This window comes from Odocoileus virginianus, chromosome 6, assembly GCF_023699985.2.
Source record: "Odocoileus virginianus isolate 20LAN1187 ecotype Illinois chromosome 6, Ovbor_1.2, whole genome shotgun sequence".
NCBI classification, from domain to species: domain Eukaryota; kingdom Metazoa; phylum Chordata; class Mammalia; order Artiodactyla; family Cervidae; genus Odocoileus; species Odocoileus virginianus.
Window position 1 is genome coordinate 26,376,991 of NC_069679.1, and position 27,216 is coordinate 26,404,206.

The 27,216-nt window shown below is 38.0% G+C and overlaps 1 protein-coding gene across 8 annotated transcripts in view; it reads right to left on the bottom strand.

Annotated features, from left to right (window-relative positions):
* Positions 1-27,216, bottom strand: part of EXD1 (exonuclease 3'-5' domain containing 1) — a 38,388-nt gene that overhangs the window by 6,283 nt on the left and 4,889 nt on the right. For 6 of the 8 annotated variants that reach the window (XM_020877575.2, XM_020877576.2, XM_020877574.2 and 3 more), the window contains 9 exons: positions 23,255-23,323; positions 17,202-17,259; positions 16,826-16,953; positions 14,751-14,809; positions 11,528-11,614; positions 5,694-5,798; positions 5,537-5,617; positions 3,109-3,252; positions 2,226-2,417 (listed from right to left, as the gene is read on the bottom strand). In XM_020877575.2, coding sequence (XP_020733234.2) covers positions 2,226-2,417; positions 3,109-3,252; positions 5,537-5,617; positions 5,694-5,798; positions 11,528-11,614; positions 14,751-14,809; positions 16,826-16,953; positions 17,202-17,259; positions 23,255-23,323 — 923 coding nt within the window. Of the gene's footprint in view, positions 1-2,225; positions 2,418-3,108; positions 3,253-5,536; positions 5,618-5,693; positions 5,799-11,527; positions 11,615-14,750; positions 14,810-16,825; positions 16,954-17,201; positions 17,260-23,254; positions 23,324-24,172; positions 27,173-27,216 lie in introns of those variants that run through there. The other 2 variants (XM_020877586.2, XM_020877579.2) reach the window with 2 other exon arrangements.

The following is a 27,216-nucleotide window of genomic DNA, read 5'->3' on the forward strand; positions in this document are numbered from 1 at the left end:
CAGGACTATTCTTCGTTATGCCTATTCATCCCTATAAACATTATAAACACAGTTTACCAAAATAATTACAGTTTTAATATTTTTCCTAGAATAAAGTTAAATTTAAAAGTTAATTCAGGAATAATTGATAGGCAAAAATACTTAATGTCACCACGCATTTAAATCCTCTTTTACACCATTCAGTAATACTTTAACATTTTCTTCATCTCTATATAATCTATTTTTTGTTACAATTATAAATGAATGTTTTTCTCCCACTATATTCTCTAGCTGTATAATTTTATGTTATATTTGTACCCTTTACCAAATTGAATTTTTGTTTGTGGCAGTATTTTCCAGTCGATTCTCTTTAGTATTCGAATGTATCATGAGCAAGTCATAATTCCTGTTCCTCTTGTTCGATTTTTATAGCTCATTTTTTTTTCCTAATCCCACCGGCTAATAGCTTCAGAAACTACTAAAGTAGTGGTTATAGTCACCAATTTTGTATTTTGATATTATTGTTCCAAATCAAATATTATGTAGTCTTCTTGCTTGAGATATGCTTTATCATGTTAAAGTACGTATTCCAACTTTAATCAACAATTTACATAGAAAATTATTAAATTTTTTCAGCAAATAACAGTGAGAGTAAAATATTAAAAAGATAAAAAACTGTCCTTTACAGTGATAAATGAAAAACATTAAAATTCTCCAATCAAACTAACTATACAAGGACTTTTATGTTGTTCTTTTTTTGTTAAACAGTGAGGGCAAAATACATAAAAGTTACAAAATAACCTTCTCAGCATTTATGAGATAATCATAAGGCCTTCTTGGCCCTAGTAAAATATACAGAATTTAACATAATATAGTTGCTCAGTCATGTCCTACTCTGCGACCCCATGGACTGTAGCCTGCTAGGCTTGTCTGTCCATGGGGATTCTCCAGGCAAGAATACTGGAATGAGTTGCCATGCCTTCCTCCAGAGGATCTTTCCAACTCAGGTATTAAACCCAGATCTTCCACATTGCAAGCAGATTCTTTACCATCTGAGACACCGGGGAAGCCCATAATATTTTCTATCAATTATTAAATATTATGAACATAATATTAAACCATGCTTGTAACTATAATCCAGAGACACATTAATAGAAAATATAGGGGTTTCCATGGTGGCTCAGTGGTAAAGAATCCACCTGCCAATGCAGGAGACATGAGTTCGATCCCTGATCCAGGAAGATTCCACATGTGGCAGAGTAACTAGGCCTGTCCACTACTATTACTGAGCCTATGCTCTAGAGCCCAGGAACCCGCAACTACTGAGCCCACGTGCCGTAACTACTGAAGCTCACATACCCTAGAACCTGTGTTCTGCAACAAAAGAAGCCACAAGAAGTCCAGATACCACAATGAAAAGTAGCGCTTGTTCTCCGCAACTAGAGAAAAGCCTGTGCAGCAGCAAAGATCCAGGACAGCCAAAATAAAATAAATCAATACTTGTAAAAATAAAAAAGCGTAATACATTGAGTAGAGTTTGTATCAAAAATGCTATTATTTTATTTAGGACTTTGCATCAAAATTCCTAAATGAGAAGGTTTAAAGCAGCAGCCTGTGAACTTTTTATGTAAGGAGTCAAATAGCAAATATTTCAGGCTTTGTAAGCCACAAACATGGCTTCTGCACACTTTTTTTTTTTTAACAACCCTTTAAGACTCTACAAATCATTTTTAGCTTGGGAGTTGTATAAAAATGGGCAAGATTTGGCCTTAATGCAATAGTCTATCAACAATATAAGTTTTCTTATATTGTGCTGGCTTCATAAAAATAACTAATGAAGTATTAAATTTATTCTTTCTTTGAAAGACATATTTACTGGAAATATAATTTAATATTGTGAAAAAGTTTTTACAATATTTAACAAAGGAGTTAGGGCTTCCAGCACATCAACTTTTAGTTTTATTGAAATGCATGTCACCAGTTGTATCATACGAAATAAGTGTCAGTGATCATAAAATATATATATATATTTATACATATATAAATACATATAAATATACATATATTTAATACATATATACATGGTAAAAAAAAGAAGTGCTCAAGTAGCTGCATTAAGCCCTTCAAGAATATTTACCACCAAGTCTGCTGAAAAAACTCTGGTGCAGCTGTGACGACTGGGTATCATTGTGACCCCCCATGAGAAAGCAGAAGTCTTGAAAACAAAGCCACAGAGTGGTACCTACCTCCATGCCTCCAAGTCGGTCTGCAGACCCTTCTCGGTAGGTGTTTAGGTATCCGTCCACCAGGGTAGTTAGGTCAGACATCATTTCATCCAAGAGTACCAAGCGAAGGGGGAGCAGGTAGGTAGCTTCCAAAGCCAAAATTTTCAGCAAAGAAGGTGAAAGTGGTCGTGTGAACCACAGTTCTGGGTTTTCCTAGAATATATCAAAACAATTTTCTCAGAATCTTAAACAAAACTTTAAAGAATGGTTTATTTAAGTGTTACTTAACTTAAATCACCATTACTGTCCTTTTCTTCAGTTATTACCTTCTACTTTCACACTATGGGTAGCCTTCTGAGAATATACACACATACACAAACATACTGTGTGTATACATTTGAGTGTGAGTATGTCATGGAGGAAAGATGTGGGGGAGGGAGGGAGGGAAGAAGGTGGATAGGGGGAGAGAGAGGGCTTGAGAGAGAGATCGGGGCTTCTCACGCAAAACTGGAAGCAGCAAGACTGATTATATGGCCAAAACTGCAGCCAATATGATCATGACTTAAGTTTACATGCAAGGCTATTAGAAGCTGAAGAAAATCTATCTAACTTTGGGGGAAGTAATTGGCATGATTTTTGTTCCAGTGCCTTAATCCAAATTCCCAATAAAATCCCCTCTTATCCAACTTGAAAATTTATTTTAAAGTACTTTAACCAACAAATCTGGATGCTGGTTTTTTCCCACTTGAGACTACAAACTGCTCCCATTTGAAACAACTAAGATTTTGCCAATGTCCATATGCTTTTCATAGAAGCTGTCATTTTTCTATATAATATGCTAATAATCCCACTCACAAGACACTTGAAAATATTAATGTCATATGAGACATAGTTTAATACTCACTCGAATCCATTTTTGTCTCACTTCCAGAAAGGAGAGATGTTTAGGGGCTATTTTAAGGTGTCTGATTAAACTCTCCTGTAAAGTACTAATGCAGTTTGGAAGAAAGCCACCCGTTTCCACGGAAAATTGAAGGACATCTGCTACCTGTGGCATTCAAAAAGAACAAACAGACCAATCCATAGAATATATTACAGAGAGCTATCTCATGACAGAAATATATTTGGAGAAATGTCTTTAAATACCATTTTTCCCAAGAACCCACGTGACAGACAATGCCATCAGAAAAGTTTAAGTTGTTAGGTTAACTTATTCTGAAAAATTAGAAAAGAAAAAGGACCACGCAACTTTAATGTGTCCCTATTTTCTCTTCCACTTCTTTTATTTGCCCACGTTATGATTATTTATTACTCTTTGGTGCCTTCAATGAATGGGGAAAGGAAGATAAAATTAAAGGATCACTTCTACTTATTAGCAACTCTGGTAAAGTTTTGGTAAGGAAAGCTAATAAAATTAAGAATTATAATCATTATTTATCTGTGTGTGGTATGCTAAATAATGGCCCCTGAAGATATCCACATCCTAATTTCTGGACCTGTGAATATTATCGTAAATGGCAAAATGGACTTCGCATCTGTGATTAGTTAAGGATACTGAGATAGGGAGATGAATTATCTGGGTGGGCCCTAAACATAGTCACAAGTGTTCTTATACGATGAGGCAGGAGATTTTATTACAGTCAGAGGAGAAGGTGATGTGATGATGAAACAAGAGATTTGAGCGATATACTTTGAAGATGGAAGGAGTCACAAGCCAAAGTACAGGTGAAAGCTGAAAACGCAAGGAAACAGATTGTTCTCTCACAGCCTCCAGAAGAAACTAGCCCTGAGGACACCTTGACTTTCACCTGGTGAAAATGATTTCAGATGTCCGACCTCCAGAACTGTAGGAGAGTAAATTTATGTTTTAAGACACAAAGTTTACGGTGATTAGTTACAATAGCCACAGAAAACTAATACACTGTGTTAAAGGAAGACAAATTGAAATAATTCTGAATTCCTGCTTCTCGCACTATTAAAAACTGAAAAGAAAAATATAGAAAGACATGCCAGGGACTTCCCTGGTGGTCCAGTAGTTAAGACTTCGCCTTCCAATGCAGGGGATGAGGGTTTAAACCCCAGTTGGGGAACTAAGATCCCACATGCCTCATAACCAAAAAAAAAAACAAAAACAGAAAATAGAAGTAATATTGTAACAAATTTAATAAAGACTTTAAAAAATTAAAAAAATGACAAGACAATGTCTTCATTAGACAACATATATGGGCTCTAATCAAGAAGCTGAATGGCCTCAAGGGAATGATAAGCAATTCTTTTACAATCTGGAGTTAGCAAAGAAGCAATCTCTATACAGTGAATGCTCTTCAAAGAAGACCCACAGGCCTTCTGGCACAAAGTTCATTATAAGCAGATACATAAAGAGCAAACTTCAACCACATACAATAACATAAAGTTGAACTTTTAGGAATTTCTGTTTATAAATAATTGGCTAACTCATTATTTTAACCCCCCTCAAAGGTTCTAGGTTTTTATATTCAAGATCTCCCTTTCATGGCATTAATCTAGAAGATTAGAAGAACTTAAATAATACATAATGAAAATTAGTAGTTTTATGGCTCTCACAGACAAATCAGAAACCCAGATCAGCTCTAAATCTAGTATAGTCTAGGAATTTCTCTAGGCCCTTTAGACCAGAGAAAAACCACTTATCTTCAGGCTATTTGGGGCCAGAATAGGCTTTAGGGGCACATCTAGGACAACCTGCATCCCTGAGCTAGAAGCCCATTAGACATTAGCCTTAACCGATACCTGGTGGCTTAGATGGTAAAGAATCTGCCTGCAATGCAGGAGAGCCAGGTTCAATCCCTGGAATGGGAAGATCCTCTGGAGAAGGGAATGGCTACCTAGTCCAGCATTCTTGCCTTGAGAATTCCATGGACAGAGGAGACTGAAAGGCTACAGTTCATGGGGTCGCAAAGAGTTGGACACAGCTGAGCAACTGTCACTTTAACTGATACATGTGTGGTAAAGGCATAGACATGACGGTACCTCACAGTAAGAGTCCGTGTCAGATTTCCAAATAACCCCCAAATTGTTCAAGTTTCTGAATGTTATAGAGCTTAGAGCTTGCTTCTTACTTGAAAAATTCTGGAGCAAAATGAAGGGAAAAAACCCTAAATACTTCCAAATAACTTTTCTGCAGTGCTTCTACAGTTCACCAAATGTTCTCACATATTGTACAAACATATTACAGAAGAAGTGGGCAGGAATGAGGCACACACAAAAAGACTTCAATCACTCATCAGACAACGCTTATTTTCTACAGAAACCATATGTACAATAGATTGATTCAAGCGTTTCCCTACATGTACCTGGGTGTCAAAGACATTATTCAGCAAAATTCCATACTGATGAGAGAGGCAATCAGAAAGCCAACGACAATCATGGATAACCTAAGGAATCAGAAGACAGAGTTATTAGAACCTTGTTATTACTCTTACTAGCAGATGAATCAGCTTACACACTCACCTTCAAAATTCTCTTGTCTTCTAATACCATCTGAAGTCCATTGTTGAAAGCACGACTTCCCAGAAGGAAAATGTCAAACAAGTAAACCCGGCTATTTGTGGCCACCTGCAATAGACCATCCAGACACATATTATAAGACAGAGCTAGAGAAAAGGAAGACACGAAAGAAAGGGTCAAGAAAGACCTGCAAATAATATTTAACATCCACATTTTTAAAGTAAACAATATGCACTCATTGACTCTTAGGGAATAGGTTTAAATTTATCTTAAGTTAAAAAAAAAAACCACACTGGAATCAACAAGTCCACATTGCTACTTTTTTTTTGCACTGCTATATTTAAAATGTATAACAAACAAGGTCCTACTGTATAGCACAGGGAACTCTGATCAATGTTATATGGCAGCCTGGATGGGAGGGGAGTCTGGGAAGGAATGGAAATGTATATGTAGGACTGAGTCCCTTTGCTGTGCACCTGAAAATATAACACTGTTATCAGTTATACTCCAATATAAAATAAAAAAGTTTTTTAAAAATCCACAAATACACTATCTCTGTGATCTTTCAAAGGAAAGAAAAGGACAAGTTGGTGGTTTAGCCTTTAGCTTTTTTTTTTCAATGTTTTACATTTCGCCTGTGGCATCCTAATATTCCGGAATTATAGGTTTAAGGGGAACTAACAGTATTTAATTCTCAATAACACAAAATGCTATTTCTCTGAATTCCATAACATGCATGGTCATGTTAGGTGTTACATAAAATTACTCAGAAGATCCTTGTCCTTTAGCAGTTTAAAGCAGGCAACAACATGCTGGCACAAATGGTAGGATGTGAAATACTGTCATTTTGATCAATTTTATACAATTATAAGAATTATAGGCTGTTTCTGATCATAAAAGTCACAAAGGTTATATAGTTGTATAATGTACTGAGTCAAAGAATAAAGGTAAAAACAGATCCAAATAGGTCTTGAGAGCCAGTTATGGGACAGGCGGATGGCTTCTTTGTCATTTCAGGAGCTACTGTTGCTACAGTTACAATTACCAGGCCAACCAAGCCCCATTCTCAAATCTTTCACGTTTTTGCTAGAATGTGACACCTGAAATAGTCAATCTCTGCTCTTTCTCTACCTCTTTAATTATAAAAATTGAATAGACACATTATAGAAGCTTGGAAAATAATTCTTTGCTAGACTGCAAACTCTGTGAGAGAAGAGATTATGTCCAACTCACCACTCATAACTGAAGCAACAACTAGAACAGAGCCAGGCCCATGGATGGCTATTATCCATCTTTTCAGTGAATCAGCGCATCATGCACTACAACACTCCCTTCTTTTTTTCATATAACAATGTATATGACTCTAATAATATGCATTCAAATCTATACCCTACTTTTTTCTCTCATAAATTTTCAAACATTTTTCTATACTATATTTGTCAATTTTTGGCAGCCACATAAGATCTATCAAATATACTGTATTATCTCCTACTGTTAATTTTTTAAGTGGCTTCTGACTTTTCATCACTATAAATGCTGCCAAGATGAACAGGTTCGCACAGAATTAATTTTTTCTCCATATTTTGAATTATTTAGGATAGATTCCCAGAAACAAACATGAGAAGTGTGCCAAACGATTTAAAAAAAAAAACCTTTATGACTCTAAACAAATATTTGCTACCTTCACCTTAGGACATAATGTTATATTTGAAAAATTTGACCACAGATGAAGGTTAAACATTTAAATAATGTAAAGTCAAAGAAAAGCAGTCAGAAATACTGACAGAAAAAAAGCAGATTAGGAAAAACAAAACAGAACAAAGAAAGAAACACAAAATGAAAATAAAGGTATAGGAATTGAAGATGCCAGATACTAAGAAAAGTGAGGAGCTAGAAATAAGGTGATGGGCTGAAGGTCTGTATAAATAAGTCTCTAAGTTGCCCCTTTCCATTCCCATGGAGGACAGAAGATATATTCTCTGGATAAATCCAATGAGACAGGCTCTAGGGTTGGGAATATAAGATATAGAAGAGAGCAGGGGGTTGGTAATGGAGTCAGAAATGAGTCTGCACACTGAATTCTGAGCCTCCAGGCCTCTTCCCTTGTAGCTTCCAGCTTGGCATCACCAGCTTGCATTGGAACAAGAGGATAGAAGGCTCCAGGGAAAATGGCTTCAATACAAAAATGCAGCCCAGGTTATCAGAATAGACGTAAGCTTGTGAAAAACTGTACTGAGGGGAAAATACGGGAAGGCTTAGCCACAAATGAAAGGAAAACAAAGCTAGTAAGATGACAATTATCAATTCTATGAAAAACAAAAAGTTGGGCAAGAAAAGAATAATCTTACTGGCTCAACAAGGAGCAATGATTACATAGTCATAATCACATACAGCCTGAATCCTGTCTTAATCAAAAATTGGGATATAAATTCCCCCACCAAAAAAAAAAAAAAAAAACAAACAAACAACACCCCACCAAAAACACTAATTTAAAAAGACACACAACCCAATGTTCAAAGCAGCATTATTTATAATAGGTTATTACCTGAAATAATCTAAGTGTTCATCAACAGGTGAAAGGAAAAAGAAGTGGGAGACACACGTGCACACACACACAATGGAACACACTCAGCCATAAAAAAGAACACACTTTTGTCATTCACAGCAACATGGATGGACCTGGAAGGCGTTACCAGACACAGAAAGAGAAATACTGTAGGATATCACTTATATGTGTAATCTACAAAATACAACAAACTAGTGAATATAACAAAAAAAGAAGTCAACTCACAGATACAGAGAACAAACTAGTGGGGAAATATAGGGGTAGGGGAGCAGGAGGTACAAACTATTGGGTGTAATATAGGCTCAAGAACATATTGAACAACATGGGGAACACAGCCAACAATTTTGTAATAACTGTAAGTGGAAAGTAACCTTTAAAAATTATATAAAAATATGGGTTTCTCTGGTGGCTCAGTGGTAAAGAATTTGCCTGCCAATACAGGAGACACAGGTTCAGTCCCTGATCCAGGAAGATCCCACACACTTAGGAGCAACTGAGACTGTGCACCACAATTATTGAGCCTGTGCTCTAGAGTTCAGGAGCCACAACTACTTAGCCCGCTTGCCCTAAAGCTCAGGCTCCATAAAAAGAGAAACCACCACAGGAAAAAAAAACCTGTACACCACAACTAGAGACTAGCCCCTGCTTGTCACAACTAGAGAAAAGCCCATGCAGCAATGAAGCCCTGACACAGCCAAATTAAATAATCAAATTATTTTTAAAAAATCAGTTGTATTCTTATAAAAAGTTATATAAAAATAAAAATTCTTAAAAATTGGGATATAGCTACACTGGTAGGCTCTATGGAATATGGGTGTTATAGAGAGCAAAATCCTTATTTAATATAGTAAAAGTTAATAATTTGGAAAACTAATTAATAAAGAGGGAACAATGGCAAATTATGAGAAAAAGGAAAACAAATATTTCAACATGTTAAAAGTCACTGCCTCTGTATTTTGTGTGTCTGGTTCCCTAGTTTTTGAGGCTGCTACCAGAGGATGCCTGTTGATGGCACGGCTCTGGTGCTGGGGTGGCTTGTATTTCTGGGTCCTACAGGAGTGTGGCAACTGGAGGGACAGTTCTTGGCAGGCTACCACAACCCCCGCCCAGGGCACTACACAGACAGTGGACTGGGGCACATACTCCAGTCTTTCTGTGAAGAAGAGCTCTTTGCTTGTCCTGGAGCTTCAGCCTGAGGGGCAGGTACCAGGGTCGGTACACTTTAGTGGACTATGGAGCTGCTCTCAAGGAACATAAGCTATGGACTCCATATTAATGCTTTCCCTTGCTCCAGCTTGCCGATATCACCCAGAAGAGTGCTAATACATTCATCTGGAACCCTGATCTCTGTAACTGCCATGAAGGGGACATCTCCAGATTGCCCAGCTCTATTGGCCAGCAAGGTTTATACTTGTGGTCCCATCAGTTTAGTTCAGTTCAGTTGCTCAGTTGTGTCCCACTCTTTGTGACCCCATGAACCGCAGCACGCCAGGCCTCCCTATCCATCACCAACTCCCGGAGTCCACTCAAACCCATGTCCATTGAGTCAGTGATGCCATCCAACCGTCTCATCCTCTGTCGTCCCCTTCTCCTCCTGTCCTCAATCTGTTCCAGCATCAGGGTCTTTTCAAATGAGTCAACTCTTCGCATCAGGTGGCCAAAGTATTGGAGTTTCAGCTTCAACATCAGTCCTTCTGATGAACATCCAGGACTGATCTTTAGGATGGACTGGTTGGATCTCCTTGCAGTCCAAGGGACTCTCTTTTTTTTTTTTTTCCAAGGGACTCTCAAGAGTCTTCTCCAACACCACAGTTCAAAAGCATCAATTCTTTGGCACTCAGTTTTTTTTATAGTCCAACTCTCACATCCATACATGACTACTGGAAAAACCATAGCCTTGACTAGATGGACCTTTGTTGACAAAGTAATGTCTCTGCTTTTTAATATGCTGTCTATGTTTGTCATAACTTTTCTTCCAAGGAGTAAGCATCTTTTTATTTCATGGCTGCAGTCACCATCTACAGTGATTTTGGAGTCCAAAAAAATAAAGTCTCTCACTGTTTCCACTGTTTCCCCACCTATTTGCCATGAAGTGATGAGACCAGATGCCATGATCTTAGTTTTCTGAATGTTGAGCTTTAAGCCAACTTTTTCACTCTCCTCTTTCACTTTCATCAAGAGGCTCTTTTGTTCTTCTTCACTTTCTGCCATAAGGGTGGTGTCATCTGCATATCTGAGGTTATTGATATTTCTCCCGGCAATCTTGATTCCAGTATGTGCTTCATCCAGCCTAGTGTTTCTTATGATGTGATCCCATAGGACTGTATACATTTGCATACTTTAAAAAGCTGTTGGCCAAGGGTCTCACTTCTAGTCGCCCTGAGTCTATGTGCTAAGATCATCTCCATGGGCACACTGACAGGTCTCGGGATATCCTCAACTACTGGGAGTTATTAAAAGTGTAACAGGCTGCTTAGACAGCAAAGAGGTTTGAAAGACAACCAGGAGCCGAGGCAGAGTTGAAGAACAAGGTAGGCTGATATAAGTCTTCATTCAAATGACGGGAGGATATCGGTTGGGAATTCAGCTGGCTTTTTTGGCCCACTACCCCTTTAAATACCAATCCATGGAGCCCTAGTGGTGAAGAATCCACCTGCCAATGCAGGAAACTAAGAGACAAGGCTTCAGTTCTTGGTTCAGGAAAATCTCCTGGAGGAGGGCGTGGCAAACCACTCCAGTATCCTTGCCTGGAGAATTCCATGGACAGGAGAGCCTGGCAGGTTACAGTCCATAGGGTCACAAAGAGTCAGACACAACTGAAGCGATTTAGCACACACACACCTTAAATACTGATGCTGCTGAGTTTGATTCAAACGTGGTTACCCATCCTATAGCTATTCAAGGCTCAGTACAAACTTCTTTGGATATAACAGAGACCCTCATCTGACATTTCCTTGATCCAGGAAAATGAAAATGATGTGGCAGAAATCTACTGTGGAAAGTTACCAACCAGAAGGAAAGATAAGAAATTCTCTGTATATCTAAGGCAAGAGAACAGAGCTGAGAAAGAAGACCCTAAGTAGAACCAATGAGACATCACCGATGATTATAAAGCTCTTTCCTTTTGAAAATAATAAACTGAGTACGAGGAAACTGAAAGACATTCCAAACAAGTTACAGGACAGCAACACTGGGGTGACATAAAAAGACAATTAAAATAAATTTATCAGTGAATCTACAATTATTTCAAAAGTTTTAAGAACTCTCTCACCTGAAGCCAACATAGTTTCCCATGACGACACACATTGGCTCCTTCTGCTGCCACACTCAGGACACTTTGCTTCTTGATGTGGAGCATCTGGTGAGAAAAGGAAGAAAATGAAAATCTCCAGGAAATAAATGCTGCAATTATGACATCATGAATGGTACAAGTAAAATTGCTAGATGTAAACAAATTGGATCATACTTATTAAACTTACAAAATCCCAAACACGTTTGCTTCATGCACAAACACACACACACACACACATCACACTGAATACCTCTGATCTTCTTTTCAGTGTTCACAAAGTTATTCCACAACTGGAAAATAAACCATTCATAACACAAATGCTAATAAGAGTTGAAAACTCAGATACCTTTTGTAACCACTGATGTTACAGTGAACAATTTCTAGTCCTTATGGCAAGATTCTTCATGCAAAAAACAGCAAACTAATACAGGTAAACTTACTGTACCAAAAGGGAACTCACAGTGGCTGAGTCTCATAGTATCTACTGCTCAGAATGAGAAAAACACAGACTCAACAGATACTTTAAAGCCTTGGATTTATTAAATTATTCAAAACTGAAATAAGAGTATCCCTCAAACACATGCTGGTCCTCTTATTATCTACAATCTTATCATATTTCAAAACATTATGCAATTCTAAAATCCTTACTCCATAATCCATGAAAATATCTATTTGGCACAAGGTTCTCCCCATTTTACAGGTAGATAAATTACTCAAGAATAGAAAGGCAAAGCAATGTACACTAGCACAATATCTTTCTTTTCAGAGCATAAAGTTTTCTATACTCTGAGTATCTTTCATCAATGATTAAAAAAGGGGACTGAATTTCCATTCCATTCTCAATCAATCAACAAGAAAACTGCAAAACCAGAAAAAAAGGCTGTATTTCCCTATTGATGAGAATTTCCAACCAGCTCTTTAAATTTCCAGAGCAAAGGTTCTCATCTTATTTTTGGCTGCTGTTATGGATCCTTTAAAGCATCTGTTGATATATATTTTTTTCATCTGTTGATATATTACAAAATTCTTGTAACAATTAAAATGACAATGGAATAGACATTTCTCTAAAGAAAATATACAATGGGAAAAGAATCTTGAAAAAAAAGAGTAGATATATGTAGAACCAATTTACTTTATTGTACACCTGAAATTAATACATTGTAAGTCAAAAATACTCCAGTAAAAATTTGTTAAAAATAGCCAATAAGTACATGAAAATATGTTTCATGCTATTAGCCTTTAGGGAAATGCAAATCAAAACCACAAAGGTCTATTATTACTTCATACCACTAGGATGGCTATAATTAAAATGACAGATAATAAATGTAGGTGAGCAAGTGGAAAAACTGGAACCCTCACGTCCTGCTGGTAGGAAAGTAAAATGGTGTAGCAGCTTTGCAAAACAGTACCAGCCAATCCTCAAAGAGTTAAACACAGAATCATTATATGAACCAGCAACTCCACTTGTAATTATCTATCCAGGAGAAATGGAAACATATGCCCACACAAAGACTTGTACAATGTCTGTTCACAGCAGCATTATTCATAACAGCCAAAAAAGTAAAAACAACCCAAGTGTCCCTTAAATGGTGAAAGGATAAATGAAATGTGGTATATCTATATAAAGGAATACTATTTGGCAACAAAAATAAATGAAATACCGATATGCGCTATAACAGAATTTGAAAGTATTATTCTAGGTGAAAGAAGCCAAACCAATCACAAATAACCATACATTGTATGATCTCATTTATATGAAATATCCTAAACAAGCAAATTCACAGAGGCAGAAAATAGATTAGTGGTTTCCAGGGCCTGGGGACTGAGGAGGGATTGGAGGTATTGGCTAAGGAATATGGGGTTTCCTTTTGGGGTATTAAAAATGTTCTAAAATTCATTGTGGTAATGGAAGTACAATTCTGTGAATATGTTAAAAGCTGATGAAGCATACATTTTAAATTGTCAAATTTTATGGCAAGTGAATTATATCTCAATAAAGCTGTTTTTTTTTAAAAAGAATCTAGTTGAAAGTTAACACTCCATTAAAAAAATATACCTGGGCATACATGAGCATAAGCTTGCATCTAAACAAAAAAACCTAATGACTTCCCTGACGTCTATCTGTGAATCATAACCTAGGCTGAATAGTTAGTTACTGCCACATGTCAAATTAATACATCTTAAAGAAATTGCCTAAACAGAGCATCCAGTCTTTTAAAATATAAGTAAAAAAGTTCTGACTCCCCTCTAAAACTGCCAATGACTCTCTATCTTACTCAAGTCAAGCTTGAAATCCTTATGTCTAAAAATCCCTATCTGATCTGCTTCCTGCCCACTTCCATTTCTTAACACTCTTGCACTGTGGTCCTTCCACGAGGACCTCCCTGCTGCCTCTGCACACAAGCCAAGTGTGTTTCAGCTACAGGGCCTTAGCTGTTGCTAATCATGCCTTCTTTAACTTTTTAACCTATATATCCACATGATTAGCTCCCTTACTTCTTTTAAGGTTTCTGCTTCACTGTCACCTCTTCACAGAGGTTTTCTCTGTCTACCCTAAATAAAATAGGAACTCCTTAACATTCTATTCACCCTAGTACACTTTTGTTTTCTTTATAGCATTTATCAATTGACATATAATTATTTATTTTCTTGCTTTAAAATAAGCTTCTTCAGGGCTGGAACTTTATCTTTTGTTTTTTTCTGTTTTTCATACAGAATTTTTTAAATTAATTTTTGGTCGTGCTGAGTATTCATTGCTGCCTTTGGGCTTTCTCTAGTTGCAGTGCTTGGGCTTCTCACTGCATGGGCTTCTCTTGCACAGGCTCTGGGTGAGCAGAATTCAGTAGTTGCAGCACATAGGCTCAGTAGTTGCGGCTCTCAGGCCCTACAGGGAATGCTCAGTATTATGGCGAATGGGCTAAGTTACTCTGACGCACTTGGAGTCTCCCTGGACCAGGGATCAAACCCGTGTCCCCAGCACTGGCAGGCAGATTTTCATCCACTGCACCACTAGGAAAGTCCTGGAATTTTGTCATTATTTTATCCCAGATCTCAGAACAATGCCTGGCACAAAGCAGGCACTCAGATATTCTGTTAAATTATTAGGGAAAACAGTGATCTTACAATAAGAGAAAAATTTATGAGACATAGACATGATACCCATTTGCAGACAATACTGAGGATGACTAACGGCAATACTTACTGCAGCACCAAACTTCTGCTGGAACTGATCAATGACTGTGTATGTCACCTCCTCTTCCTCTACAGGAGAACAATATTATATATATTTGTCTTCCTTGACAACAGAATAGCCCTCTCACTAAATTTTAGCCATACTCCTAAACTCCAACTCAACAGCAACTCAAATGTCTAGAACTACTGACACTATGTCTAGAATACTGAGAACTATTTCATTATCACCTGTATCAGTCCACCCCACTATTAGCATCTGAATTGTCAACTGAGAATAAACAAAAGCCCCAGTGATGATAATCTCATAAAGTGAAATATTTACTCATTTCCTGTGATAATCCATGTTTCCCTCACCACAGGTTTATGTTTTGAATATTTCAAGACAAGTACTTCCTTTTTAAAAAAATTTTTATACAGTTGTTAAAGGTTACACTCCATTTACAGTTATTACTGTAGTGATATAGTAATAGTGACTATATTCCCTGGTGTTGTACAATACATCCTTGTAGCCTATCTTACACACAATAATTAGTACTTCCCATCGCCACCCCCCACCCCATATATCACTCCCTGGTAACCACTAGTTTGTGTTCTGTATCCATGAATCCACTTCTTTTTTGTTATATTCACTAGTTTGCTGTAATTTTTAGATTCCACATATGTGATAATCATACAGTATTTAAGATGCCCCTATATTGGGCACATATATATTTATAATTATTATATCTTCTTCCTGGGTTGACCCCTTGACCATTATGTAGTGTCCTTTTTTGCCTCTTAAAACAGTCTTTGTTTTAAAGTCTATTTTGTCTGATATGAGTATTGCTACTCCAGGTTTCTTTTGATTTCCATTTTCGTGTAATACTGTCTTCCATCCCCCCCATACAGTATTTAAGACATATGCTTTCTAAAAGCATATTCATAATAAAAAATAGCATTTTAAAATAAATTAGTTCCGGTGATGGGCCAATGTCCACATATTTGGAATTCTCTGGATCCTGAAAATTATTTTTCTAATTATGTAATTTAAAATATTAGAGGTATAGCATAACATACACTAACGTGTCTAGAAGGAAATACAGGAGGAAATCTTTGTGAATTTGAGTTAGGAAAAATTTCTTAGATATGACATCAATAGCAAAATCCATAAAAGAAAGAAAATGGATAAACTGTACATCAAAGTTTAAAATGTCTTCTCTTCAAGAGATGCTTTGAGAGAATGAAAAGGCAAACCAGAGACTTGCAGAAATATTTGCAAAGCAAGTATTTGAGAAAAGACTGGTATCCAGAATATATATAAAAAAAACTTCCAGCACTGAATAATAAGAGAACAATCAAATAAGAAAATGAACAAGATATGAATAGACATTCACCAAAGATGTTCAGATGTCAAATAAGCACATTAAAAAATCCTCAACATCCTAAGTCATTAGGGAAATGAAAAAAACAACCAACCAACTTCCAATGGTTTCTCTTCTCACTGCAGAGTAAAAACCAAGCCCTTTTAATGATCAACAAAATCTTCCATGATCCACTCACCCCACCTCATCCCAAATTTTCTCCTTACTCCAGCTACACTCATCTCCTTACATCAAATCATGGCATATTCCTCTTTCAGGCCTTTGCATTTGTTCATTATTTATGCCTAAAACCCAGTTCCTCCGATATTCATACATTTTGATCCCTCACTTCCTTCAAAATTTTACTTCAAACGTCACCATTTCATTGAGACCTTTTCTGGACACCCCAAAATTGTAAAACCACCCTCTTCACACATTTCTTCTCTTTCATTTTTTTTTCTACTTAACATGTGGCACCAGCAAACTACATAGTATACTAATTTATCTTATTTAGTGTGTTTCATGCACCATAACTCAAGGAGTACAGAGATACCAAACTTTAGTATCCCCAGTGCCTGGCAGATAGTGTGCATGCAAATATTAAATAAATGAATCACAATCTTTTATCTTAATTTGGACCCTAGAAACAATGTCCTAGCTGAGAGTTCCATATAGAACTCTGAGTTTGAATCTGAAGAATTCTGATACACAAAAAAGCCTAGAAATTCAGAGCCCTAGTACTCACCAGATGGGCTGTACTTGAGGTCATTCAGAAGAGAGGTTATTGGCACCTCAGGAATAGGAGAAGCAGGCTTCTGTACATTTAGGTCTTCATTTTTTATTGTATCCATCTTGGTTTCTTCTGTATTTAGACTATAATTACATAAAACAACACTTAGGTGAACTTGTTTTTCGTTGTTAATGCCATACACACATCAGTGGTAAGGACTCTGGACCTTTCATAGAGAACCCATTCATCCACTGCTTACACTGATTTGAAGATACCATCTACCTGTTTTCTCATTTTAGGAACTACACAACTAGTGAATTAGAGTTAAGGTTTCTTACCCTAATGTGTATATTTGGGTAACATCATAATTAAGAAAATCATTCCATCATACCTAACAGAAGAAGCCTTTTCTCTTACTGCACCGTGTTCCACTTCATCCAGTAGTTCCACTGTAAAATAACCAGATGGATTTAAACAGGGCTTCCAACCTGAAAGCAGTTTCCTACTCCTCTCTCACCCACACCCACAGTTTGATTATATAACACAGACAGTAACTGGAAATGAAATGTTAGTCCATAGAGGACTTCATGACCAGTAACAAATAGAGCAGACAAGACCAACCAAAGTACTGAAGACCCTTAATCTTACATCTCTACATAGCTTTCTTGGTCACTTAGCAGGATTAGGAACCTCTCTACATGTCCACTTTACCCTTTCTGTTCCAGGGCACTGTTGTGGTCAAGCAGATTGGTTCTAGAGATATCTTTTCTTTCCTTTTTATTCCCATCCTAATGCATCTTCCCTCACACTATGTACCATTTGGGGTTTTACTCTTAAATCATTCACACTGACTCTGTCACAGGCTGGTACACTAAAGGTCAGAAACATAAAAGGTAACAAAAGTTAGACTGGAAATCACAAAAGAAATATGAAAGAGACATTCCACAGAAACTCTGCAATCACTTTTTAATTAACCTAATGGTTCATGGAATACAGGGAAATATTATATTGATATATCATTGCTTCCAAGATGCACATTTTAAACAGCTCTGAAATTGGATATGACTTACAGTAAATACACATGAAAACTAAACTGGCAGCTTTTTTTTCCTTTTTTTGGAAAAAGAAATAATGCACCTTATCGTTGATGGCATCTAAGATTCAATTAAGTACACTTGGATACTATTCAGTGGGGGGAGAAGCTTCTCAGGGGTCACTATGTTTCAAAATGTCTCTTTTCCCTACATTCTAAAAGTAATGAGCTTTGGTCAGAGAGAGCAAAATTCACTGAAAACACGTATTAGTCAATTGTTATTATTTTTTTGTATTAGTCAATTATTATCCTTCATCTTGATAGTTCTTATTCAAGGTGCTTTTCAACACCTTGGAGACACCTCCATGGCTGACTAAGCCACAGAGCAAAGAAAGAAGGAGATGACCATTCTCTGATCTTAAAATTATGAATGAAGTCCAAATCATGAGAATGAATTTAGGAGGAAGTGAATCCATCCGTACAAATCCCAAAGCTGGTCAGTGATCAGCCTTCTCCTGAGTTAGGAGATGGTAGGAGTGATTCGTTCATTTACTTTTACAAACTCATCTACAGCCTAGCTTTGTTCCAGTCCAGAAACTCTACTCTACTGCAAAGTCTAACAGTCAAAACACAATTAAGAATCCCTCTATACCACCACCATCACTGGTAATTTGAAAAGGTGTTCAAGAGACAAAAATTGTTTCCAGCAGCGTTCAGTTCAGTTCAGTCGCTCAGTTGTGTCCAACTCTTTGCAGCCCCATGGACTGCAGCACGCCAGGCCTCCCTGTCCATGACCAACTCCCAGAGTTTACTCAAACTCATGCCCATTGGGTCGGTGATGCTATCCAATCATCTCATCCACTGTCATGCCCTTCTCCTCCTGCCTTCAATGTTTCCCACCATCAGTGTATTTTCAAATAAGTCAGCTCTTCGCCTTTTCCTCCTGCCTTCAATTTTTCCCAGCATCAGGGTCTTTTCAAATGAGTGAGTTCTTCGCATCAGGTGGCCAAAGGATTGGAGTTTCAGCTTCAGCATCAGTCCTTCCAATGAATATTCAGGACTGATCTCCTTTAGGATGGACTGGTTGGATCTCCTTGCAGTCCAAGGGACTCTCAAGAGTCTTCTCCAACACCACAGTTCAAAAGCGTCAAATCTTTGACCCTCAGCTTTCTTTATAGTCTAACTCTCACATCCCTACATGACTACTGGAAAAACCATAGCTTTGACTAGATGGGCCTTTGTTGGCAAAGTAATGTCTCTACTTTTTAATATTCTGTCTATGTTTGTCATAGCTTTCCTTCCAAGGAGCAAGTGTCTTAATTTCATGACTGCAGTTATCATCATCTGCAGTGATTTTGGAACCCCAAAAAATAAAGTCTGACACTGTTTCCCCTGTTTCCCCATCTATTTGCCATAAAGTGATGGGACCAGATGCCATGATCTTAGTTTTCTGAATGTTGAGTTTTAAGCCAACTTTTTCACTCTCCTCTTTCACTTTCATCAAGAGGCTCTTTCGTTCTTCTTCACTTTCTGCCATAAGGGTGGTGTCATCTGCATATCTAGGTTATTGATATTTCTCCCGGCAATCATGATTATAGCTTGTACTTCATCCAGCCCAGCTTTTCTCATGATGTACTCTGCATATAAGTTAAATAAGCAGGGTGAAATATACAGCCTTGATGTATTCCTTTCCCAATTTGGAACCAGTCTGTTGTTCCATGTCCACTTCTATTACTTCCTGACCTGCATAGAGATTTCTCAGGAGGCAGGTCAGGTGGTCTGGTATTGCTATCTCTTTCAGAATTTTCCACAGTTTGTGGTGATCCACACAGTCAAAGGCTTTGGCATAGTCAATAAAGCAGAAATAGCTGTTTTTCTGGAACTCTCTTGCCTTTTCAATGATCCAGCTGCTGCTGCTAAGTCACTTCAGTCGTGTCTGACTCTGTGTGATCCCATAGACAGCAGTCCACCAGACTTCCCCGTCCCTGGGATTCTCCAGGCAAGAACACTGACGTGGATAGACATTTCCTTCTCCAGTGTGTGAAAGTGAAAAGTGAAAGTGAAGTCGCTCATTTGTGTCCGACTCTTAGCGACCCCATGGACCACAGCCTACCAGGCTCCTCCATCCATGGGATTTTCCAGGCAAGAGTACTGGAGTGGGGTGCCACTGCCTTCTCCAAATGATCCAGCAGATGTTGGCAATTTGATTTCTGGTTCCTCTGACTTTTCTAAAACCAGCTTGAACATCTGGAAGTTCATGGTTCACGTATTGTTGAAGCCTGGCTTGGAGAATTTTGAGCATTATTTACTAGGGTGTGAGATGAGTGCAATTGTGCAGTAGTTTGATCATTCTTTGGCATTGCCTTTCTTTGGGACTGGAATGAAAACTGACCTTTTCCAGCCTGTGGCCACTGCTGAGTTTTCCAAATTTGCTGGCATATTGAGTGCAGCACTTTCACAGCATCATCTTTTAGGATTTGCAATAGCTCAACTGGAATTCCATCACCTCCACTAGCTTTGTTCATAGTGATACTTCCTAAGGTCCACTTGACCTCACATTCCAGGATGTCTGGCTCTAGGTGAGTGATCACAACCTTGTGACCATCTGGGTCATGAAGATGTTTTTTGTATAGTTCTTCTGTGTATTCTTGCCACCTCTTCTTAATGTGTTCTGCTTCTGTTAGGTCCCTACCATTTTTGTCCTTTATTGAGCCCATCTTTGCATGAAATGTTCCCTTTGTATCTCTAATTTTCTTGAAGAGATCTCTAGTCTTTCCCATTCTATTGTTTTCCTCTATTTCTTTGCACTGATCACTGAGGAAGGCTTTCTTATTTCTCCTTGCTAGTCTTCAGAACTCTGCATTCAAACGTGTATATCTTTCCTTTTATCCTTTGCTTTTCACTTCTCTTCTTTCCACAGCTCTCTGTAAGGCCTCCTCGACCAGTCACTTTGCTTTTTTGCATTTTTTTTTCTTGCAGATGGTCTTGATCCCTGTCTCCTGTACAATGTCATGAACCTCCATCCATAGTTCTTCAGGCACTCTATCAGATCTAGTCCCTTGAATCTATTTGTCACTTCCATTGTATAATCCTAAGGGATTTGATTTAGGTCATAACCTGAATGGTCTAGTGGTTTTCCCTACTGTCTTCAATGTAAGTCTGAATTTGGCGATAAGAAGTTCATGATCTGAGCCACAGTCAGCTCCCGGTCTTGTTTTTGCTGACTGTATAGAGCTTCTCCATCTTTGGCTGCAAAGAATATAATCAATCTAATTTTGGTATTGACTATCTGATAAGATCCATGTGTACAGTCTTCTCTTGTGTTGAAGAGAGTGTTTGCTATGACCAGTGCGGTCTCTTGGCAAAACTCTCTTAGCCTTTGCCCTGCTTCATTCTGTACTCCAAGGCCAAATTTGTCTGTTACTCCAGGTGTTTCTTGACTTCCTACTTTGTATTCCAGTCCCCTATAATGAAAAGGACATCTTTTTTGGTGTTCGTTCTAGAAGGTCTTGTAAGTCTTCACAGAATTGTTCAACTTCAGCTTCTTCTGCATTACTGCTTGGGGCATAGAGTTGGATTACTGTGATATTGAATGGTTTGCCTTGGAAACAAACAGAGATCATTCTGCTGTTTTTGAGATTGCATCCAAGTACTGCATTTTGGAGTCTTTTGTTAACTATGATGGCTACTCCATTTCTTCTAAGGGATTCTTGCCCACAATAGTCGATATAACAGTCATTTGAGGTAAATTCACCCATTCCAGTCCATTTCAGTTCTCTGATTCCTAAAATGTCAATGTTCACTCTTGCCATCTGTTTGAACACTTCCAATGTGCCTTGATTCATGGACCTAACATTCCAGGTCCCTATGCAATATTGTTCTTTATAGCATCGGACTTTGCTTCTATCACCAGTCACATCCACAACTGGGTGTTGTTTTTGCTTTTGCTCCAACTCTTCATTCTTTCTGGAGTTAGTTCGCCACTGATCTCCAGTAGCATATTGAGCACCTACTGACCTGGGGAGTTCCTCTTTCAGTGTCCTAGCTTTTTGCCTTCTCATCCTGTTCATGGGGCTCTCAAGTAGCGCACTCCAGCCACACACTGAGTGAGAAAGGGCAGTTAGCTAAGTGGCTGTACTTGTCTGCTTTAAAGGAAGTCTGGACTGGCAGTAATTTGGTGAGATTTTCATCTCTCCCTAAATTCTATTTAGTTCACAAAACAATCTTTCAAGAAGTAGTAATCTCTTATTTACAGGAGTCCTTTTCCTTCCTTGTATCTGCCTCAATGATAAGAAATGCACAGTTTTATGAGGTCCTAGGTCTTCCATTCCCCCACTCTCTTCTACCCAACACTGATATTTACTCCTCCTTGGATGGCTTTTTGCTTTTGTGTTCTTGAAAGCAAGAACAGTTCTTGTTTGCAACCTTTTCCTCTTATTTCATTTGGCTTGTCTAAAGCACACTGACCAGACGAGTATTTATATCCCTTTAGGCAAATAATTGGATCTATTCTTGCTAAATGATTTTTTGCTCGCAGAAATAAAGAGCAGGGCTGCTTCCTGTAATTGCAAACCCCAAAAGTCTGAAAACCAAAAATTTTGTGTAACTCTTTTGGGAGCAAAACCTGAACTGTCATACTACTTATAGTCCTATTTTATCCCACTTAGTATGATTCTCCACCCATTTTTCTACAGAAATGTGTTATTACAGAGTGCTGACCATACCCACTGAAGTGTTATGTAATATGACCAGTATATACCCTTTTTTGTTGTTTAGTTGCTAAGTAGTGTCTGACTCTTTTGCAATCCCATGGGCTCCATAGGAGCCCACAAGGCTCCTATGTCCATGGAATTCTTCAGGCAAGAATTCTGGAATGGGTTGCCATTTCCTTCCCCAAAGGATCTTCCCAACCCAGGGATCATGCCTGGGTCTCCCTCATTGCAGGCGGAGTCTTCACTGCCTGAGCCACCATGGAAGCTCCCAGACCCTTTGTTAGGCTTTAAAAAATCTAGAAGTAGACTGGGTTCTGAAACATTTGGCCCCAATGTTTCAAATAATGTACCGTGGATGTACTGTGAATGTGTGGTGTTAAACTCACTTGCTCAACAAGATAACTCTTCTCTGTTCAGACTGATAATTCTGCTTGCAAACTGACCTCTAATATTGACAACCAGTTGTCCTCACATTGTAAAACCAAGATGATTAAAATTCTTTAAGACAGTTCTGTTCACAATACCTACTGCAACAGTAAGATAAAGGACAATTCTCAAATGACAACTTTAAGAGTTCATAAATGCAAGATAACATCTTGCCCCACCCCTTCACCACCAAATATTGGAATGAGGCAGAGCAGTGAGCTTCCTGCTACTGCAAATCCTGATACCAACAAGTAGGAAACATGAAGCTCTCACCATTCACAATCTCATGTCCAAAAAACATCTTCACTCCTGGGACACTTAGACCAGTCTCTACATTCTTCACTGTTATAGAAAACAATTCATTTGATTAATAAAAAGAAATATTCCCTAAAACTGTAAGAAAATATGAAACCTTTCAAAATTGCCCAAATCTTAATTTTATTAAAATCACCAGATTATCTTCCCCAAGGAATAGTCAAAGCTAAAATATAGCTAAATTACAAAGCTACTTGAAACAAAACTACTTGAAACAAGTAGTATATAGAATAGAGAGAACCCCAGAATGATCGAAGATACACTAAAAGGGCAGTAGTAATACACCAAATTTAGACTTCTGCCAATAATATCCTAAGGCCTCTGGGGCTAAGGACTATATATTTATTATACTTCTACTGATTTTTATTCCACCTAATTCCAGAAAAAAAATTTTAGGCATCTGACTACTTCTAGAGTCCACGCCCTTTTCATGTCATGCTACATGCTTGAACTATGAATTGTCAGAGACAACAGCCCAACTCCTAGACCAATTACAGGCTGTTCCGTGAGTAGATAAAGGATTTAGAAGTTTAGATGTCATGTTTACAACACAGTGTCATTTTTTCCAGATGGAAATGCTCACAGCATCTGTGTATCTCTACATCTCTCAGCAACTGAAAACATCGGAGTTTCACTCTCTCTAGTCCACTGAATATAGTCTTTGCTGTTGTTGCTGTTCAGTCACTAAGTCATGTCTGACTCTTTGCAACCCCACTGATTGCAGCACACCACGCTTTCCTGTTCTTCACTATCTCCCAGATAGTGCTCAAAGTCATGTCCATTGAGTTGGTGATACTATTTAACCTTCTCATCCTCTGCTGCCCTCTTCTTTTGTCTTCAACCTTCCTCAGTATAGGGTCTGCTCCAATGACTCACCTCTTCACATCAGGTAGCCAAAGTAAAGGAGTTTCAGCTTCAGTATCAGTCCTTCCAATGAATATTCCGGGTTGACTTCCTTTAGGATTGACTGATTTGATCTCTGTGCAGTACAAACTCTGCAGACTCCCAAGTCTTCTCCAGCACAATTCGAAAGCATCAATTCTTTGATGCTCAGCCTTCTTTATGGTCCAATTCTCACATCAGTACATGACTACAGGAAAAACCATAGCTTTGACTATACAGATTGTCTAGGTTTGTCATAGCTTTCCTTCCAAGGAGCAAGTGTCTTTTAATTTCATTGCTGTAGTCACCATTTGCAATGATTCCGGAGTCCAAGAAAACAAAATCTGTCACTGCTTCCACTTTTCCCCTATCTATTTGCCATGAAGTGATGGGACAGATGCCATGATCTTAAGTTTTTTGAATGTTGAGTTTTAAGCCAGTGTTTTCATTCTCCTCTTTCACCTTCATCAAGAGGTTCTTCAGTTACTATTCACTTTCTGCCATTAGAGTGGTATTATCTGTTTATCTGAGGTTGTTGGTATTTCTCCTGGTAATCTTGATTCCAGCTTATGATTCATCCAGGCTGGGATTTAACATGATGTACTCTGCCTATAAGTTAAATAAACAGAGTGACAATATACAGCCTTGTCATACTCCTTTCCCAACTTTTAACCAGTCCGTTGTTCCATGTAAAGTTCTGACTGTTGCTTCTTGACCTGCATACAAGTTTCTCAGAAGACAGGTAACTGATGTCTGATATTGGTTGTCTGATATTTCCATCTCTAAGTGTTTTCCAGTTTGTTGTGATCCACACAGTCAAAGGCTTCATTATAGTCAATGAAACAGATGGGGTGTTTTGGTTTTTTTTTTTTTTTTTTGGAATTCCTTTGCCTCCTTATGATCCAACAAATGTTGGCAATTTGATCTCTGGTTCCTCTGCCTTTTCTAAACCCAGCCTGTACATGTGGAAGTTCTCAGTTCATGTACTGCTGAAGCCTAGCTTGAAGGATTTTGAGCATAACCTGACTAGCATGCAAAATGAGCACAACTGTATGGTAGTTTGAACATTCTTTGGCACTGTCCTTCTTTGGGATTGGAATGAAAACTGACTTTTTCCTGTCCTGTAGCCACTGCTAAGTTTTCCAAACTTGCCGACATATTGAGTGCAGCACTTCAGCAGCAGCATCTTTTAGGATTTTAAATAGCTCAGCTGGAATATATCCTGAGGTCAAAGATCACCAACTGCCTATTTGTAAAATACCCGGTTAAGTTTACGATCTTATACTTGGCTCCCATGCATCCTTTGACAATACTGTTCTCTACTTTCTTGACTTACAAGACATTCTTAGTGTTTATTTCTTTTCCTACTAATTATCCAGAGTCATCATACTAAGCACCTAATCGAGGCATCATGCTAACTTATTGCCTATGTCTAGTTAGCCAGTAACATAATGAGACAGGCATTTCATTATCTTCATTATGGAGGAATCTGAGGCTCAGAAAGGTTGAATAACTTGCTCAAGGTCACACTACTAGTAAAAGAGTCAGGATTCAAATCCAGGCCTCAGTGATTTTAATATGCATCTTATAACCAGCATTCCAGCGTCTCCCTGATTTGCTCCTCTGGTCTCCTCAGCAGCCTCTACCACCACCCCTTGTCACTTACACACAGTCCCTAGGGTTATGTTCTTCATCCTTCTTCCTTCTCCTTGAATGATCATATCCACTTCCTAGTCATCCTAATCCCTCATTTCTCCAGTATGGATTATTTCTCTGAGGTCCACTCGAATTTTCAACTAATGGCAGACTTACAGCAAGATTTTTCAAACTGATCATTATCTTCTTGCAGTAACCAACAAACCTGTTCCTCTTCCCATTTCTATCAATAGTAGTATTATACATCAAATCTCAGTCATAAATGTATGAGTCATTTTCCATTGCTTTATGACTATCTAATTGACAACTAAATTACTAATCCCCTCTCTTAAGCATTTCTAGAATCTGTCTTCCCCATTCCTTGACAAGATTAAGCTCTGACTCCTTTACTTCCTCTTTACTGGGTCCCTTGATTGCCTGAATAGTTCCCTGTCTATTCTCCTTGTTTCTTGTTTCTCCCTACTTCAAAGTGTTCATTTTACGCTGCTATCATAGTGATGTCACTCTCTGCTTTGCCCATATATTACATAAAATAAGTAAATCAGTTCAATTCATTCATTTAGTCATGTCCAACTCTTTGCAATGTCATGGACTGCAGCACACCAGTCTTCCCTGTCCATCACCAACTCCTGGAGCTTGCTCAAACTTATGTCCATTGAGTCAGTGATGCCATCCAACCATCTCATCCTCTGTCATCCCCTTCTCCTCCTGCCTTCAATCTTTCCCAGCATTAGGGTCTTTTCCAAGGAGTCAGTTCTTCACATCAGGTGGCCAAAGGACTGGAGTTTCAGCTTTAGCATCAGTCCTTCCAATGAATATTCAGGACTGATTTCCTTTAGGATGGACTGGTTAGATCTCCTTGCAGTTCAAGGGACTCTCAAGAGTCCTCTCCAACACCACAGTTCAGAAGCATCAATTCTTCAGTGCTCAGCTTTCTTTATGGTCCAACTCTCACATCCATACATGACTATTGGAAAAACCATAGCTTTAAGTAAACAGGTATAAAGAAACACATTCAACCTCCTTAGGAATATTTTTAAAAATATGCCAAAATAAAATATCACTCTTTGCCTATAATACTAACAAATACTGAGGAAAGATACACATTTGCATTTCTTAAAAACCCAAGGCTAGGTTATCTACTGAAATTCACTCACACATTACTAGTAGCAAAGTAAAAACATAACCTTTTGAAAAACTATTTAGAAACATGCATCAGAAACATTTAAAATATCAACTTTCACCCAGAATTTTCACTAGGAACTATTTCTAAGATAATAATTATAAAATATAACAAATATAGAAATGTATTTCATAATTATAATTTATTATAACTCATAATTATAAAATATATAATTGTATTTTAATTGTAATTTACTATA